A 20,778-nucleotide genomic window follows, 5' to 3' on the forward strand; every position below is an offset into this window, starting at 1 on the left:
TTCTTCTCCCATATTCCCCATCTCAGGAAATGGTACTCTCATCCACCCTGTTATCTGAGCCTAAAAGGAATCTGGGAGTCATCCTAGGTTTCTCCCTTTCTATCATCCCCCACCTTGTAGCAGTCACCAAATCCTATCCACTCTACTTTCTAAGCATCTCTCCCACTGGCTTCATTCTCTCTTTTCTGAATGCAGAATGGGACTCATTCCTTTGTCTACAGTCTTCTTTCTTCTAATTTATTCCCCATTGTGACGGTTAAGATTGTGTGTCAACTTGGTTGTCCCATGATTCTCAGTGTTTACATGTGATCACTCCCATGATTAAATCTGCTGTGAGTAGCCAATCAGTTGAAAGGGATTTTCCTTGGGGGTGTGGGCCGCATCCGAATATAAGCAGACATTTTGGCTTTTTTGCTCACTGTGGATCCTGTGGCTGCCTTCTGTTCATCTGACCTCAGCTCTTGGGACTTGAGCTATCAGCTTATCTGCAGACACTGGAATTTGTCGATCTTCACAGCCTGAGAGCAGGAGTCCTACTTTCCGACCTGCTGATTCGCCAGCCCCTGAGGCTATGCAAATTAAGAAGAGCCTCTATCCTGATCCATGGACTTGGGACGTTCCAGCCTCTACAATAGCATGAGCTATTTCCTCGATATAAATCTGTCTCTGTATATTTACTGGTTTTGCTTCACTAAAGAACCCAGCCTAAGACACCTGTACTGGCAGTCAGAAGGGTATTTCTAACATTCACATCTGACTGTGGCATTCCCCTGCTTAAAACCCTTCACCATTTTCTCATATCTTTTAGGAAAAAGTATAAACTGTTTTAGCATGTGGCATATAGCTTGTCATGATTGGGCCCCAAATGATCTCTTCATCCTCATCTGCCACTGCTCCCCTATTCTTCGACACACTTTGCTTTAGTCAGTGTAAGCTACTGGAGATGTCATACTTAGTATATGTCATACTTAGTATATGCTATTTCCTTATTTCCCATTCTTTGCCTGCCAAACTCCTACACATCCTTCAAGATGCAGTTCAGTTATCATCTTTATTGAGAAGTCTTTCCTGATCCACGTCTGCCCCCATGCAAGGTTAGGTCCTCATCACTGTGCTTCCACAGCCTCCTCTGTTCCCTCATCTAAGCGCTGATCTCACAGAGTTTTGTCTATATACTTTTCAGTCTCCCTCACAGGAATTTGAGCTCAAGAGCACGACTCTATCCATTTCTCTATCTTTAATGCCCGGAACGGTGCTTGCCCCAGCTTCTGAGGGCGGATGAAGAGGAATTGGACATGTCCTGTGCCCTAAGAGGTAAAAGTAGGACCAATCAGTGGAAATTATGGGGAGGCAGATTTCAGCTTGAGTTTTTGGGCTGCATTTGAAAGCAATGAGACTTTTGTCTCCAGAGATAAAAAAAAAAAAAATTCTAGAAAAATATTTAGCTGAGATTTCAAGTATCTGATGGAGGGTTGAAGGAAATGATCTTTAATGCCTCTGCTATTCCTGAGCTTCAGTGATTTGATGAGCAGGGAATAGTAAACTATGTAAGTGATATAGTTCTATCTACATTAGAGTTAGGGCTTTTGCGTTACATAGTTAAGCCTGAGGTCTCGTCCCAGTTCTACCTCTTTCTGGCTGTGCCTTTGGTAGCTCACTTCTCCTCTTGGAGCCTCCGTTTACTCTCTCCTACTTTGAAATGATCCCTAACATGCAGGCATGTTGGGAAAAATCAGTTAAAAACAAGCTTGGTAAATGGTGCTTTTAGGAACTCTAAGTATGTTGGCTTTATTTAACTTCGTAGAATCATTGTGGGCCAGGATAATCAAGGAATGTTTTCTATAGCAAATGCAAGAAGCTCGGGAAGGACTTGAAATACCTCCTTTACTTTCACAGAGGTTTTTTTTAGGCATGATCCAAACCTGAGGCAAAGTAAAGGGGACCAAGTAACTGGTATTCCTTACCTTGATGTTTTCTGCAATGATGCCAGGGTCATTACAGATGGACTCAATGAAAAATACCTATAAGAGAAACAGAAGAGAGAATTCCAGCAAGAAATTATGTTTGGTAGGAGCCAAACAGAGCTCAACCCCTTCTCAATGGCTCTGAATCATCCTCTGACAACATAATGTTCTCAGGCTTCTGAGTTTTATGAGGCAAATTAGCTCTAAATTGAAGGGATCCAGATTGTTATTTTGTGTTTTTTAATGGTTTTTAGTTCTTATATATACTTCTTGTAGTGGTTATCTCCCCTCCTTCCTCATTCCCAACCCCCATGGTGTCAAGCTGTCAGCAATCATCTTCCATTGCTTATCATGGTACTTCCTCTTTCCTGTTCTGCTTTGTTGCTTCTAACTGTGACCTGGAAAGACAACCAAATTAAAGTGTTTGAGGCTATGGTACCTGATTTGGTTACTCTGAGGCCTCACGTCTGCCTGTCTCTGAGATTTGTGCTGGACAAGTAAGCTCTAGATAAAAGAGTGGGAATATTATTGTACCTTGTAACCATGTTCTTTAGCAAACTGAAGAATCAGTGACCGCCGTTCTCTGGTAGTGTTGGTGGCGTCAAAAACCTAAAGGTAGGTGATGAGATTGGCTTACTCTGAGTCTGGCACTGACAGAGCGCCTACTCTTTGTCCATCCCTGTGCTAAGTGGAGGGCTTTCAGAAGGGGTAGAATTTGAACAGGGTCTCAAAGGATAGGAAGTATTTGGAACTGGCTTATGTCAATTTAAAAAGCACTCATTGAGCCCAGAACTGCACCCAGATCCTGTGGGTAGAGAACAAGTGTGGATTACTAGGGCCATTTTATATGTGAAGTAACTGAGGACTAGAGAAAGAACTTATCTTGACCAAAGTCACTGACAGAGCAGTTAAGGCTCCTTTCTTATCACTTTGGAGGTCCTCAAGAACAGAAAACAACTTTCTATACTCAATATCTTAGATGGGACTTTTTGCTTATTTGAAAATCTCTTCTCACGTTAGAATTTGTAAATCCTACCCCAAGACTCTATAAGATTAAATTGACTAGATGCTTACGTAAATCACTAGAACTCAAAAATATACATACTGCAGTCTAGTATGGAAACCCTGGTGGCATAGTGGTTAAGTGCTACGGCTGCTAACCAAAGGGTCGGCAGTTTGAATCCACCAGGCACTCCTTGGAAACTCTATGGGGGAAGTTCTACTCTGTCCTATAGGGTCACTATGAGTTGGAATTGACTTGATGGCACTGGGTTTGGTTTTGGTTTTTGGTTGCAATCTAGTATGGTCCCACTGAACTCTTGGGGGTGGAGCAGTAGAGCATAATGTTTAATAAAAGTGTGGACTCTGGAGCTACACAACCTAGGTTTCAGCTCTGGCCCTTCTTCTTATACCCTGCGCCACCTTGGAAAATTATTTAATCTTTCTGTGCCTCATTTTTTCTGGGCTATAAAATGGTATATAATAAAAAACCTATCTCAATGGACAGGGTGAAATTAAATTATTAGTACACGCAAAGTGCTTAGAGTAATGCATGGCACGTGGTAAATGATCAGTGCACATTAGCTGTTCTTCATCCCAGCAGAAACCAGAGGAGAAAATGCAAAGTCATTTACCGCAACATGGCCTTCCTCATGGCTGAGATAGTCATGGACATCCTTCAGGGCTGCCAGGGCACACTGCCTGAATAAGACCAAGAAAGAAACAGAGACCTATCCTGCCACCCCACCCCCACCCCATGACGGATTCCTCCATTTTTTTCTGCATTATCTTCTGAATCATCTCACATATGTCCTACATTAATTTATGCATCTATCAAACACCTACACAAGGTGTCTTACGCTCTAGGTACCATACCAAGCACAGAAAGGTCACACAGTTGAGCAAGGCTCTGTGTGCACAGCTTAGGAGCGGGAATAAAGTGACATGTTCACGAAAAGGTGACTAATAATAGAAACCATAATATTAAGGGCTCCAACCTTGGGCTAATGGAGCTCAGGCTGAACTGATTTATGAATAATGGTAGAGCCTGAATATATGATCTGTGAAATAGAAGGCATTCCTGGCATGGGGTACAGTGAAAACATAGCTGTGACGGTGGCAATGTATTTATACATTCAGCAAAAATCTCTTTGGAGATTATTCTTTACTAGGATAAACATACCACCATTTGTCTGTCAGTTTGTCATCCTGTGGTGGCTTGTGTGTTGCTGTGATGCTGAAAGCTATGCCACTGGTATTTCAAAGACAAGCAGGGTCACTCATGGTGGGTAGATTTCAGTGGAGCTTCCACACTAAGACAGACTAGGAAGAAGGACCTAGTGGTCTACTCCTAGAAGAACTGACCAGTGAAAACCTTATGAATAGCAGCAGAACACTGTCTGATATAGGCCCGAAAAACAAGCCCCTCAGGTTGGAAGGCACTCAAAATATGATTGGGGATGAGCTACCTCCTCAAAGTAGCATTGACCTTAATGATGTGGATGGAGCAAAATTTGGGGGACCTCCATTTGCTGAGATGGCATGACTCAAAATGAGAAGAAACAGCTACAAACATCCATTAATAATCAGAACACGGGATATACGAAGTACGAATCTAGGAAATTGGAAGTTGTCAAAAATGAAATGGAATGCATATTTAACAGCCTAGGCATTAGTGAGCTGAAATGGACTGGAATTGGCCATTTTGAATCAGACAATCATATGGTCTACTGTGCCAGAAATGACAAATTGAAGAGGAATGGCATCACATTCACTGTCAAAAAGAACATTTCAAGATCTATCCTGAAGTACAATGCTGTCAGTGATAGGATAATATCTATATGCCTACAAGGAAGACCAGTTACTATGACTACTATTCAAATTTATGCACCAACCACTAATGCCAAAGATGGAGAAAGTGAAGAATTTTTGCCAAATTCTGCAATCTGAAACTGATCAAACATACAATCAAGATGCATTAATAACTACTGATGATTGGAATGTAAAAGTTGGAAACAAAGAAGAAGGATTGGCAGCTGGGAAATATGGCCTTGATGATAGAAACAACGCCGGAAATCCCATGATAAAATTTTGCAAGACCAACAACCCACTCATTGCAAATACCTTTTTTCAACAACATAAATGACGACTGTACATGTGAATCTTGTCAAATGGAATATACAGGAATCAAAATGACAACATCTGTGGAAAGAGATGATGGAAAACTCAATAACATCAGTCAGAACAAGGACAGCAGTTAACTTTGAAACAGACCATCAATTGCTCATATGCAATATCAAGTTGTAGCTGAAGAAAATTAAAACAAGTCCATGAGAGCCAAAGTACTACCTTGAGTATATCCCACCTGAATTTGGAGACCATCTCAAGAACAGATTTGACACATTGAACACTAATGATGGAAGACGAGATGAGTTGTGGGATGACATCAAAGATATCATACATGAAGGAAGCAAAAGGCCATTACAAAGACGGGAAAGAAAGAAAAGACCAAAATGCACGTCAGAAGAGACTCTGAAACTTGCTCTTGAATTGGGTGGGTGGAAGAAATGATTAAATAAAGGAGCTGAATGGAAGATTCCAAACAGCAGTTTGAGAAGACAAAGTATTATAATGAAATGTGCAAAGACGTGGGATTAGAAAACCAAAAGGGAAGAGCACTCTCAGCATTTCTCAAGCTAAAGAACTAAAGAAAAAAATTCAAGCCTCGAGTTGCTATTTTAAAGGATTCCATTTATGGGCAAAACATTGAATAACACAGGATGCATCAAAAGAAGATGGGAGGGAGGCGGGGCCAAAATGGAGGACTAGGTGGACGCTACCGCGGATCCCTCTTGCAACAAAGACTCAGAAAAACAAGTGAATTGATCACATACATAACAATCTACGAACCCTGAACAACAAACACAGATTTAGAGACGGAGAACGAACAAATACGGGGAGGCAGCGATTGTTTTCAGAGCCTGGAGCCAGCGTACCAGTCAGCGAATTTTCTGGAAAAACTAGTTTCCCAGTGATGGCTCGGAGACAGCAGTCCATATCAAACCACATAAAGAAGCAGACCATGACAGCTTCTCCAACCCCCCCAAGCAAAAGAATCAAAATCTTTCCCAATTGAAGATACAATCCTGGAATTATCAGATACAGAATATAAAAAACTAATTTACAGAATGCTTCAAGACATCACAAACGAAATAAGGCAAACTGCAGAAAAAGCCAAGGAACACACCGATAAAACTGTTGAAGAACTCAAAAAGATTATTCAAGAACATAGTGGAAAAATTAATAAGTTGCAAGAATCCATAGACAGACAGCATGTAGAAATCCAAAAGATTAACAATAAAATTACAGAATTAGACAATGCAATACGAAGTCAGAGGAGCAGACTCGAGCAATTAGAATGCAGACTGGGACATCTGGAGGACCAGGGAATCAACACCAACATAGCTGAAAAAAAATCAGATAAAAGAATTAAAAAAATGAAGAAACCCTAAGAATCATGTGGGACTCTATCAAGAAGGATAACCTGCGGGTGATTGGAGTCCCAGAACAGGGAGGGGGACAGAAAACACAGAGAAAATAGTTGAAGATCTCCTGACACAAAACTTCCCTGACATCATGAAAGACGAAAGGATATCTATTCAAGATGCTCATCAAACCGCATTTAAGATTGATCCAAAAAGAAAAACACCAAGACATATTATCATCAAACTAGACAAAACCAAAGATAAACAGAAAATTTTAAAAGCAGCCAGGGAGAAAAGAAAGGTTTCCTTCAAGGGAGAATCAATAAGAATAAGTTCAGACTACTCAGCAGAAACCATGCAGGCAAGAAGGGAATGGGACGACATATACAGAGCACTGAAGGAGAAAAACTGCCAGCCAAGGATCATATATCCAGCAAAACTCTCTCTCAAATATGAAGGTGAAATTAAGATGTTTACAGATAAACACAAGTTTAGAGAATTTGCAGAAACCAAACCAAAGCTACAAGAAATACTAAAGGATGTTGTTTGGTCAGAAAACCAATAATATCAGATACCAGCACAATACAAGGTCACAAAACAGAATGTCTTGATATCAACTCAAATAGGGAAATCACAAAAACAAACAAATTAAGATTAATTAAAAAAAATAATAATACACATAACAGCGAATCATGGAAGTCAATAGGTAAAAGATCACAATAATCAAAAAGAGGGACTAAATACAGGAGGCATTGAACTGCCAGATGGAGAGTGATACAAGGCGATATAGAACGATACAAGTTAGGTTTTTACTTAGAAAAATAGGGGTAAATAATAAGGTAACCACAAAAAGGTATAACAACTCCATAACTCAAGATAAAAGCCAAGAAAAACGTAACGACTCAACTAATATAAAGCCAAACACTATGAAAATGAGGATCTCACAATTTACTAAGAAAAACGTCTCAGCACAAAAAAGTATGTGGAAAAATGAAATGGCCAACAACACACATGAAAAGGCATCAAAATGACAGCACTAAAAACTTATTTATCTATAATTACGCTGAATGTAAATGGACTAAATGCACCAATAAAGAGACAGAGAGTCATGGACTGGATAAAGAAACACGATCCATCTATATGCTGCCTACAAGAGACACACTTTAGACTTGGAGACACAAACAAACTAAAACTCAAAGGATGGAAAAAAATATATCAAGCAAACAATAAGCAAAAAAGAAGAGGAGTAGCAATATTAATTTCTGACAAAATAGACTTTAGACTTAAATCCACCACAAAGGATAAAGAAGGACACTATATAATGATAAAAGGGACAATTGATCAGGAAGACATAACCACATTAAATATTTATGCACCCAATGACAGGGCTGCAAGATACATAAATCAAATTTTAACAGAACTGAAAAGTGAGATAGACACCTCCACAATTAAAGTAGGAGACTTCAACACACCACTTTTGGAGAAGGACAGGACATCCAGTAAGAAGCTCAATAGAGACATGGAAGACCTACTTACAACAATCAACCAACTTGACCTCATTGACTTATACAGAACTCTCCACCCAACGACTGCAAAGTATACTTTTTTTTTCTAGCGCACATGGAACATTCTCTAGAATAGGCCACATAATAGGTCATAAAACAAACCTTTGCAGAATCCAAAACATCGAAATATTACAAAGCATCTTCTCAGACCACAAGGCAATAAAACTAGAAATCAATAACAGAAAAACTAGGGAAAAGAAATCAGATACTTGGAAAATGAACAATACCCTCCTGAAAAAAGACTGGGTTATAGAAGACATCAAGGAGGGAATAAGGAAATTCATAGAATGCAACGAGAATGAAAAGACTTCCTATCAAAACCTCTGGGACACAGCAAAAGCAGTGCTCAGAGGCCAATTTATATTGATAAATACACACATACAAAAAGAAGAAAGAGCCAAAAGCAGAGAACTGTCCCGACAACTTGAACAAAGAGAAAGTGAGCAACAAAAGAACCCATCAGGCACCAGAAGAAAACAAATAATAAAAATTAGAGCTAAACTAAATGAATTAGAGAACAGAAAAACAATTGAAAGAATTAACAAAGCCAAAAGCTGGTTCTTTGAAACAATTAACAAAATTGATAAACCATTGTCTAGACTGACTAAAGAAATACAGGAAAGGAAACAAATAACCTCAATAAGAAACGAGAAGGGCCATATCACAACAGAACCAAATGAAATTAAAAGAATCATTTCAGATTACTACGAAAAATTGTACTCTAACAAATTTGAAAACCTAGAAGAAATGGATGAATTCCTGGAAAAACACTACCTACCTAAACTAACACATTCAGAAGTAGAACAACTAAATAGACCCATAACAAAAAAAGAGATTGAAACGGTAATCAAAAAACTTCCAACAAAAGAAAGCCCTGGCCCGGACGGCTTCACTGCAGAGTTCTACCAAACTTTCACAGAAGAGTTAACACCACTACTACTGAAGGTATTTCAAAGCACAGAAAATGACGGAATACTACCCAACTCATTCTATGAAGCCACCATCTCCCTGATACCAAAACCAGGTAAAGACATTACAAAAAAAGAAAATTATAGACCTATATCCCTCATGAACATAGATGCAAAAATCCTCAACAAAATTCTAGCCAATAGAATCCAACTACACATCAAAAAAATAATTCACCATGATCAAGGGGGATTTATACCAGGTATGCAAGGCTGGTTTTTTTTTTTTTTTTAATGCAAGGCTGGTTTAATATCAGAAAAAACATTAATGTAATCCATCACGCAAATAAAACAAAAGATAAAAACCGCATGATCTTATCAATTGATGCAGAAAAGGCATTTGACAAAGTCCAACACCGATTTATGATAAAAACTCTTACCAAAATAGGAATTGAAGGAAAATTCCTCAACATAATAAAGGGCATCTATGCAAAGCCAACAGCCAATATCACTCTAAATGGAGAGAACCTGAAAGCATTTCCCTTGAGAACGGGAACCAGACAAGGATGCCCTTTATCACCGCTCTTATTCAACATCGTACTTGAAGTCCTAGCCAGGGCAATTAGGCTAGACAAAGAAATAAAGGGCATCCGGATTGGCAAGGAGGAAGTAAAGTTATCACTATTTCCAGATGACACGATCTTATACACAGAAAACCCTAAGGAATCCTCCAGAAAACTACTGAAACTAATAGAAGAGTTTGGCAGAGTCTCAGGTTATAAAATAAACATACAAAAATCACTTGGATTCCTCTACATCAACAAAAAGAACACCGAAGAGGAAATAACCAAATCAATAACATTCACAGTAGCCCCCAGGAAGATAAAATACTTAGGAAAAAATCTTACCAAAGATGTAAAAGACCTATACAAAGAAAACTACAAAGCTCTACTACAAGAAATTCAGAAGGACATACTTAAGAGGAAAAACATACCTTGCTCATGGATAGGAAGACTTAACATAGTAAAAACGTCCATTCTACCAAAAGCCATCTATACATATAACGCACTTCCGATCCAAATTCCAATGTCATATTTTAGGGGGATAGAGAAACAAATCACCAATTTCACATGGAAGGGAAAGAAGCCTCGGATAAGCAAAGCATTACTGAAAAAGAAGAAGAAAGTGGGAGGCCTCACTCTACCTGATTTCAGAAGCTATTATACAGCCACAGTAGTCAAAACAGCCTGGTACTGGTACAACAACAGGCACATAGACCAATGGAACAGAATTGAGAACCCAGATATAAATCCATCCACGTATGAGCAGCTGATATTTGACAAAGGACCAGTGTCAGTTAATTGGGGAAAAGATAGTCTTTTTAACAAATGGTGCTGGCATAACTGGATATCCATTTGCAAAAGAATGAAACAGGACCCATACCTCACACCATGCACAAAAACGAACTCCAAGTGGATCAAAGACCTAAACATAAAGAATAAAACGATAAAGATCATGGAAGAAAAAATAGGGACAACCTTAGAAGCCCTAATACAAGGCATAAACAGAATACAAAACATTACCGAAAATGATGAAGAGAAACCCGATAACTGGGAGCTCCTAAAAATCAAACACCTATGCTCATCTAAAGACTTCACCAAAAGAGTAAACAGACCACCTACAGACTGGGAAAGAATTTTCAGCTATGACATCTCAGACCAGCGCCTGATCTCTAAAATCTACATGATTCTGTCAAAACTCAACCACAAAAAGACAAACAACCCAATCAAGAAGTGGGCAAAGGAGATGAACACACATTTCACTAAAGAAGATATTCAGGCAGCCACCAGATACATGAGAAAATGCTCTCGATCATTAGCCATTAGAGAAATGCAAATTAAAACTATGATGAGATTCCATCTCACACCAACAAGGCAGCCATTAATCCAAAAAACACAAAATAATAAATGTTGGAGAGGCTGCGGAGAGATTGGAACTCTTATACACTGCTGGTGGGAATGTCAATGGTACAACCGCTTTGGAAATCTATCTGGCGTTATCTTAAACAGTTAGAAATAGAACTACCATACAACCCAGAAATCCCACTCCTCGGAATATACCCTAGAGATACAAGAGCCTTCACACAAACAGATATATGCACACCCATGTTTATTGTAGCTCTGTTTACAATAGCAAAAAGCTGGAAGCAACCAAGGTGTCCATGAACGGATGAATGGGTAAATAAATTGTGGTATATTCACACAATGGAATACTACACATCAATAAAGAACAGTGACGAATCTGTGAAACATTTCATAACATGGAGGAACCTGGAGGGCATTATGCTGAGTGAAATTATTCAGAGGCAAAAGGACAAATATTGTATAAGACCGCTATTATAAGATCTTGAGAAATAGTAAAAACTGAGAAGAACACATACTTTTGTGGTTACGAAGGGGGGAGGGAGAGGGTTTTTTATTGATTAATCAGTAGATAAGAACTGCTTTGGGTGAAGGGAAAGACAACACTCAATACATGGAAGGTCAGCTCAATTGGACTGGACCAAAAGCAAAGAAGTTTCCGGGATAAAATGAATGCTTGAAAGGTCAGCGGAGCAGGGGCGGGGGTCTGGGGAACATGGTTTGAGGGGACTTCTAAGTCAATTGGCAAAATAAGTCTATTATGAAAACATTCTGCATCCCACTTTGAAATGTGGCATCTGGGTTCTTAAATGCTAACAAGCGGCCATCTAAGATGCATCAATTGGTCTCAACCCACCTGGAGCAAAGGAAAATGAAGAACACCAAGATCACACGACAACTAGGAGCCCAAGAGACAGAAAGGGCCACATGAACTAGAGACCTACATCATCCTGAGACCAGAAGAACTAGTTGGTGCCCGGCCACAATCAATGACTGCCCTGACAGGGAGCACAACAGAGAACTCCTGAGGGAACAGGAGATCAGTGGGATGCAGACCCCAAATTCTCATAAAAAGACCATACTTAATGGTCTGACTGAGACTAGAGGAATCCCGGCGGCCATGCTCCCCAGACCTTCTGTCGGCACAGGACGGGAGCCATCCCCGAAGACAACTCATCAGACATGAAAGGGACTGGTCAGCGGGTGGGAGAGAGACGCTGATGAAGAGTGAGCTAATTATATCAGGTGGACACTTGAGAGTGTTTTGGCAGCTCTTGTCTGGAGGGGGGATGGGAGAATAGAGAGAGAGGGAAGCTGGCAAAATTGTCACGAAAGGAGAGACTGAAAGGGCTGACTCAATAGGGGAAGAGCAGGTGGGAGTACGGAGAAAAATGTATGTAAACTTATATGTGACAGACTGATTGGATTTGTAAACGTTCACTTGAAGCTTAATAAAAGTTAATAATAATAAAAAAAAAGAAGATGGAAGGAATACACACAGTAACTGTACCAAAAAGAATTGGTCAGGAAGGCAGGGCCAAGATGGTGGAATAGACAGACGGTTCTGGTGAGCATTCTTACAACAAAGACCTGAAAAAACAAGTGAAATGTGAATATTTATGACAAGCTAGGAGCCCTGAATATCAATGGCAAGGTTAGAAAATAAACTGAGGGGCAGGGGGAGGAAGAGACAGTTCGGAAGTGGAGAGAAGGTACTGGACCAGAATCATCGGGAGCCCTCGAGCGCCATTCCTGGGAGCAGCTGTGGTGGGCCAGTACTAGCATTCAGCTGCATTTTCCTCAGAGAGAAGAAGCCAGCCACACAGCCTACTCACACCTCTGGAACCAGAGAAGACCGGCGCTCTCGGCCAAAGCTAAGTACTTGAGTATATTTTACTGCTCCCCCCGCCCCCACCCTGCTACCAAGCTGGCTTCAGTGGCTGATTTCCCCGGGTTTGAGATAGGCTCTGTTGAGCACCTAGAGCCATCCTCCCAACCTGGGAGAAGGAATAAATTTGCAATTAGGGGAAAAGATAATTTGCCAGCTCCACTAACCAGGGGAGCTCAGGACAAGAGTGGCTTCTATCCAGGCATAAACAGTCCATGGACTTTGAGTACCTTTCCCCTCTGCATGGACCTGTGTGGGCCTATTTCATGAGAAAAAGCTCTTGCTGGCAAACTACAACTGTTTCAGCTGTGCGGTGGAGAAGTGCGTATTTGATGGTTGACATTGCTTTGCCTCTTAAACAGGGTCCTCGCCTACCCACATCAGGGGCATAAGGACTGGTGGCTCCACTCAGGTCACCCAGCCACCTGTGACAGGGGTCCAAGGATAACTGGTAACTCCCAGTCCTTACAACCAAAAACATCAGGTGCCCATGGTCCGTCTTCAGAACCTACCCACCTGTACGCTCTAGGGAACGGGGTCATTCTTTCCTCAGAGATGCCTGGGGGACGATTCTCAGCCCCCTGACTTGTTCAGAGTGTGACACCCTGCTGCAACCAGATACCAGTACCTACACCAATCACCCCTTCCCTCTAAGACTGTAGGACAGAGCCTATACTACAAACTTGATGATCAGCTACCTGGACACCTGAGCTGAATTCATAGAAAAAAAGTGAATGACCCCCTAGACTGATATACCTGATAAAAGCTCTAGCCATCTGGTGACAGGACATCACAGCTCCAAAGGTGAAAATAATCAAGCCAGCTCACTCAAGCAACCCATCTGGGCATATCAAAACAAAACAAAACAAAATCAAGAAGCTGGGATACAGTGAGCAAACATAAAATAAACTACTACAATAACCTATAGATGGCTCGAAGAAAAAAGTCAATATCAAGTCACAGAAAGAAACAGACCATGATCGCCTCAATAAGCTCTCAAAACAAAGAATCAAGAGTTCTCCTACATGAAAGTGCATTGCTGGAATTACCATAGGCAGAATATAAAAGAACCCTTCAAGACATCAGGAAGGAAATCAGGCAGTATGCAGAACAAGCCAAGGAACACACAGATAAAGCAGTTGAAGAAATGAAAAAGATTATTCAGGAATATAATGAAAAATGTAATAAGCTGGAAAAATCCATAGACAGCAACTAGAAATTCGGAAGATTAACAATAAAATTACACAAGTAGACAACTCAATAGAAAGTCAGAGGAGCATAACTGAGCAAGTGGAAGGCAGAATTTCTGAACTCGAAGATAAATCACTTAGCACCAACATATTTGAAGAAAAATCAGATAAAAGAACTTAAAAAAATGAAGAAACCTTAAGAATCATGTGGGACTCTATCAAGAGAAATAACCTACGAGTGACTGGAGTACCAGAAAAGGGAGGGATAACAGAAAAAACAGAGAGAATTGCTGAAGATTTACTACCAGAAAACTTCCCTGATATCATGAAAGATGAGAAGATATCTATCCAAGATGCTCATCAAAATCCACATAAGGTAGATTTTAAAAGAAAGTCACCAAGACATATTATAATCAAACCTGCCAAAACTAAAGATAAAGAGAGAATTTTAAGAGCAGGTAGGGATAAACGAAGTCACTTACAAAAGAGAGTCAGTAAGAATAAGCTCAGACTACTTAGCAGAAACCATGCAAGCAAGAAGGCAATGGAATGACGTATATAAAAAATTGAAGGAAAAAAAATTGCCACCCAAGAATCACATATTCGGCAAAACTCTCTCTCAGATATGAAGGTGAAATGAGGATATTTCCAGATAAACAGAAGATTAGGGAATTCATAAAAACCAAACCAAACCTACAAGAAGTAGTAAAGAGAGTTCTTTGGTTAGAAAATCAATAATATCAGGTAACAACCCAAGACAAGAACACTGGGCAGAGCAATCAGAAGTCAACCAGACAGAGAAGTCATAAAAATAAATCAAGATTAAAAAACGCTCAAAGCAGGGAAACAGCGATGTTATTATGTAAAAGAAGACAACATTAAAACAATAAAGAGGGACTAAGTTTTTTTTTTTTTTTAAGAAATGTACTCATAGATCTTCCATATGGAGAGGAAGACAAGGCAATACAAAAAAATAAAAGTTAGGTTTAAATTTAGGAAAATAGGGGTAAATAAAAAGGTAACCACAAAGGAGACAAACTATCCTACACATCAAATAAAATATAAGAAAAAAATAGAGACTCAGCAGAAACAAAATCTACAACAACAAATATGAGGAAAGGACAATATATAAAGATAATCTACTCAGCACATAAAATTAAGTGGGAATAAGAAACTGTCAACAACACACAAAAAAGGACATCAAAATGATAGCACTAAATTCATACCTATCCATAATTACGCTGAATGTAAATGGACTAAATGCACCAATAAAGAGACAGAGAGTGGCAGAATGGATTAAAAAACACGATTTGTCTATATGCTGCCTACAAGAGACACACCTTAGACTTAGAGACACAAACAAACTAAAACTCAAAGGATGGAATAAAACATATCAAGCAAACTACAAACAAAAAAGAACAGGAGTGCTAATATTAATTTCTGACAAAATAGACTTTAAAATTAAATTCATCATAAAGGATAAGGAAGGGCACTATAATGATTAAACGGACAATATACCAAGAAGATATAAGCATATTAAATATTTAGGCACCTAATGACAGGGCTGCAGGATACATAAAACAAACTCTACCAACATTGAAAAGTGAGATACACGGTTCCACAATAATATTAGGAGAGTTCAACACGCCACTTTCAGTGAAGGACAGGACATTCAGAAAGAAGCTCAATAAAGATACGGAAGATCTAAATGCCACAATCAACCAACTGGACCTCGTAGACATATACAGCACACTCCACCCAACAGCAAGCAAGTATACTGTCTTTTCTAGTGCACATGGAACATTCTCTAGAATAGACCATGTATTAGGTCATAAAGCAAGCCTTAGTAGAATCAAAACATTGAAATATTACAAAGCATCTTCTCTGACCATAAGGGCATAAAAGTAGAAATCAATAACAGAAAAAGCAGTGAAAAGAAATCAAACACTTGGAAACCGAACAATAAAAAAAAACAATACCCAGCTCAAAAAAGACTGGATTATAGAAGACATTAAGGATGGAATTAAGAAATCTATAGAATCCAATGAGAATGAAAACACTTCCTATCAGAACCTCTGGGACACAGCAAAAGCAGTGCTCAGAGGTCAATTTCTATCAGCAGACGCACACAAACAAAAAGAAGAAAGGGCCAAAACAAAGAATTATCCATGTAACTTCAACAAATAGAAAGAAACAAAAGAAATGCTCAGGCATCAGAAGAAAACAAACGATAACAATTAGATCAGAACTAAATGAAATAGAAAACAGAAAAACAATTGAAAGAATTAACAAGACTAAAAGCTGGTTCTTTGAAAAAATTGACAAATTTGATAAACCATTGGCCAACCTGACAAAAGAAAAACAGGAGAGGAAGCAAATAACCTGAATAAGAAATGAGATGGGCGATATTACAACAAGCCCAACCAAAATTAAAAGAATCATATCAGATTACTATGCAAAATTGTACCCTAACAATTTGAAAACCTAGAAGAAATGGATGAATTCCTAGAAACACACTACCTACCTAAACTAACACAAACAGAGGTAGAATAACTAAATAGAGCCATAACAAAAGAAGAGATTAAAAAGGTAATCCAAAAACTCCCAACAAAAAAAAAGCCCTGGCCTGGACAGCTTCACTGCAGAATTCTACCAAACTTTCAGGGAGGAGTTAACACCACCACTACTAAAGGTATTTGAGAACATAGAAAAGGACAGAATACTCACAAACTCATTCTATGAAGCCAGCATACCCCTGATACCAAAATCAGGTAAAGACACCACAAAAAAAGAAAATTACAGACCTATATCCCTCATGTACATAGATGCAAAAATCCTCAACAAAATTCTAGCCAATAGAATTCAACAACATATTAAAAAAATAATTCACCATGACCAGCTATGCAGGGATGTTTCAACATTAGAAAAAAAATAAATGTAATCCATCATACAAATAAAAAACAAGAATTACATGATTTTATCAATTGATGCAGATAAGGCATTTGACAAAGTTTAACACCCCCTCATGATAAAAACCTCAGCAAAATAGGAATAGAAGGAAAATTCCTCAACATAATAAATGGCATTTATACAAAGCCAATAAATAGCCAATATCATCGTAAATGGAGAGAGCCTGAAAGCATTCCCCTTGAGATCGGGAACCAGACAAGGATGCCCTTTATCACCACTCTTATTCAACATTCTGCTGGAGGTCCTGGCCAGAGCAATTAAGGTAGATAAAGAAATAAAGGGCATCCAGATTGGCAAGGAAGAAGTCAAAGTATCTCTATTTGCAGATGACATTATCTTATACACAGAAAACCCTAAGGAATCCTCCAGAAAACTACAGAAACTAATAGAAAAGTTCAGCAGAGAATCAGGATACAAGATAAACATACAAAAATCAGTTGGATTCCTCTACAGCCACAAAAAGAACATTGAAGAGGAAATCACCAAATCAATGCCATTTGCAGTAGCCCCCAAGAAAATAAAATACTTAGGAATAAATCTTACCACACATGTAAAAGACTTAAACAAAGAAAACTACAAAAACACTTCTACAGGAAACCAGAAGAGACCTACACAAGTGGAAAATACATACCTTGCTCATGGATAGGGAGTCTTAACATTATAAAAATGTCTATTCTACCAAAAACGGTCTAAGGATTCAATGCAATTCCGATCCAAATTCCAAAGACATTTTTTAATGAGATGGAAAAATAAATCACCAACTTCATATGGAAGGGAAGGAGGCCCTGGATAAGTAAAGCATTACTGACAAAGAAGAAGAAAGTGGGAGGTCTCACTCTACCTGATTTTAGAACCTATTATACTGCAGCGGGTATTATACTGCCACAGGAATCAAAAGAGCCTGGTACTGGTTCAACAACAAATGTATAGACCAATGGAACAGAATTGAGAATCCAGACATAAATCCATCCACATATGAGCAGCTGATATCTGACAAAGCCTCCAAAATAGTTAAATGGGGAAAAGACACTGTTTTCAACAAATTGTGCTGGCACAACTGGATATCCATCTGCAAAAAAAATGAAACAAGACCCATACCTCACACCCTGCACAAAATGAACTCAAAATGGATCAAAGACCTAAATATAAAATCTAAAATGAAAAAGACCATGGAAGAAAAAATAGGGACAATGTTAGGAGCCCTAATACATGGCATAAACAATATACAAAACATTACGAACAATGCAGAAGAAAAACTAGATAACTGGAAGCTCCTAAAAGTCAGCTGTGAGTAAAAACATTACCCACAGATTGGGAAAAAGTTTCTAGCCATGACATTTCTGATCAGCGCCTGATCTCTAAAATCTACATGATGCTGCAAAAACTCAACTACAGAAGGAAAAATAACCCAATTATAAAATGGGCGAAATACATGAACAAACACTTCACTACAGAAGACATTCAGGTAGCTAACAGACACATGAGGAAATTCTCACGATCATTAGCCATTAGAGAAATGCAAATCAAAACTACAATGAGATTCCATTTCACTCCAACAAGGCTGGCATTAATCCAAAAAACAAAATAATAAATGTTGAAGAGTTTGTGGAGAGACTGGAACAGTTATACACTGTTGGTGGGAATGTAAAATAGTACAAACACTTTGGAAATCAATTTGGCACTTCCTTACAAAGCTAGAAATAGAACTACCATACAATCCAGCAATTGCACTCCTTGGAATATATCCTAGAAACATAAGAGCCTTTACATGAGCAGATATATGCACACCCATGTTCATTGCAGCACTGTTTACAATAGCAAAAAGATGGAAGCAACCAAAGTGCCTATCAATGGATGAATGGTTAAATAAGTTATGGTATATTCACACAATGGAATACTATGCACCGATAAAGAACGGTGATGAATCTGTGGAAGATTTTATCACATGGAGGAACCTGGAAGGCATTATGCTGAGTGAGATTAGTCAGTTGCAAAAGGACAAATTTTGTATAAGACCACTATTATAAGAACTTGAGAAATAGTTTAAACAGAGAAGTATATATTCTTTGATGGTTATGAGCAGGGGGAGGGAAGGAGGGTGGGAGAGGGGTATTCACTAATTAGATAGTAGATAAGAAGTAATTTAGGTGAAGGCAAAGGCAACACAAAATACAGCCAAGGTCAGCACAACTGGACTAAATCAAAAGTAAAGATGTTTCCTGAATAAACTGAATCCTTCGAAGGCCAGCATAGCAGTGGATGGATTTTGGGGGCCATGGTTTCAGGGGACATCTAAGTCAATTGGAGAGTGGCGTCTGGGGTCTTAAACGCTAGCAAGCGGCCATCTAAGGTGCATCAATTGGTCTCGACCCACATGGACCAAAGGAGAATGAAGAACACCAAGGATACAAGGCAATTATGAGCCCAAGAGACAGAAAGGGCCACATGAACCAGAGACTACATCATCCTGAGACTAGAAGAACTAGATGGTGCCCGGCTACAACCAATGACTGCCTTGACAGGGAACACAACAGAGAACCTCTGAGGGACCAGGAGAGCAGTGGGATGCAGACCCTAAATTCACGTAAAAAGATCAGACTTAATGATCTGACTGAGACTAGAAGGACCCTGGTGGTCTTGGACCCCAGACCTTCTGTTGGCCCAAGACAGGAACCATTCCCAAAGCCAACTCTTCAGACAGGGATTGGACTGGACAATGCAATGGAGAGGGATGCTGGTGAGGAATGAGCTTCTTGGATCATGTGGACACTTGAGACTATGTTGGCATCTCCCCCCTGGAGGGGAGATGAAAGGGTAGAGGAGGTTAGAAGCTGGTGGAATGGACAGGAAAAGAGAGAGTGGAGGGAGGGAGTGGGCTCTCTCATTATGGGGAGAGCAATTGGGAGTATGTAGCAATGTGTATATAAGTTTTTGTGTGAGTGACTGACCAGATTTGTAAACTTTCACTTAAAGCACAATAAAAATTAAAAAAAAAAAAAGAATTGGTCAGTGTTCAACCATTTCAGGAGCGGGCATATGATCAAGAACTGATGGTATTGAAGGAATTGACGGAATACCAACTAAGATGTTTCAACAAACAGATGCAACACTGGAGGTGCTCACTCACGCTTGCCAAGAAATTTGGAAGACAGCTATCTGGCCAACTGTCTGGAAGAGATCCTTATTTGTGCACATTCCAAAGAAAGGTGATCCATCAAAATGCAGAAATTATTGAACAGTACCATCATTAATACCACACACAAGTAAAATTTTGCTGAAGATCTTTCAAAAGTGTTTGAGCAGTACATCTACAGGGAACTGCCAGAAATTCAAGCCAAATGCAAAAGAGGATGTGGAACAAGGGATATCATTACTGATGTCAGGTGGATCTTGGCTGAAGGCAGAGAACACTGGAAACCTGTTTACCTGTGTTTTATTGACTATGCAAAGGCATTTGACTGTATGGATCATAACAAATTATGGATAACATTGTGAAGAATACGAACCTGTACATAGACCACAAGGCAATCATTCAAACAGAACAAGGGAATAGTATGTGGTATAAAATCAGGAAAGGTATGCATCAGGGCAGTATCCTGTCACCATACTTACTCAATCTGTATCTCAGCAAATAATCTGAGAGGCTGGCGTACATGAAGAAGAATGTGGCATCAGGATTGGTGGAAGGCTCGTTAACAACCTGCAATACGCATATGATAAAGCCTTGCTTGCTGAAAGCAAAGAGGACTTGGAATACTTACTGATAAAGATCAAAGACTACAGCCTTCCATATGGATTACATCTTGTCTTAGGCTGGGTTCTCTAGAGAAGCAAAACCAGTAAAGTGTATACTTATATAAAATGAGAGATTTATATCAAAGAAATGGCTC

The 20,778-nt window shown here is 39.2% G+C and overlaps 1 protein-coding gene across 3 annotated transcripts in view; it reads right to left on the reverse strand.

Annotated features, from left to right (window-relative positions):
• The window catches only part of PFKFB1 (6-phosphofructo-2-kinase/fructose-2,6-biphosphatase 1), a 185,712-nt gene that overhangs the window by 21,046 nt on the left and 143,888 nt on the right, over positions 1–20,778 (reverse strand). For all 3 annotated transcript variants that reach the window (XM_023539368.2, XM_064278359.1, XM_064278358.1), the window contains exons 4-6: positions 3,599–3,665; positions 2,499–2,573; positions 1,965–2,021 (exon numbers count right to left, since the gene is read on the reverse strand). In XM_023539368.2, coding sequence (XP_023395136.1) covers positions 1,965–2,021; positions 2,499–2,573; positions 3,599–3,665 — 199 coding nt within the window. The remainder of the gene's footprint in view (positions 1–1,964; positions 2,022–2,498; positions 2,574–3,598; positions 3,666–20,778) is intronic.

The sequence above is a fragment of the Loxodonta africana genome, chromosome X (assembly GCF_030014295.1).
Source record: "Loxodonta africana isolate mLoxAfr1 chromosome X, mLoxAfr1.hap2, whole genome shotgun sequence".
Lineage (NCBI taxonomy): Eukaryota > Metazoa > Chordata > Mammalia > Proboscidea > Elephantidae > Loxodonta > Loxodonta africana.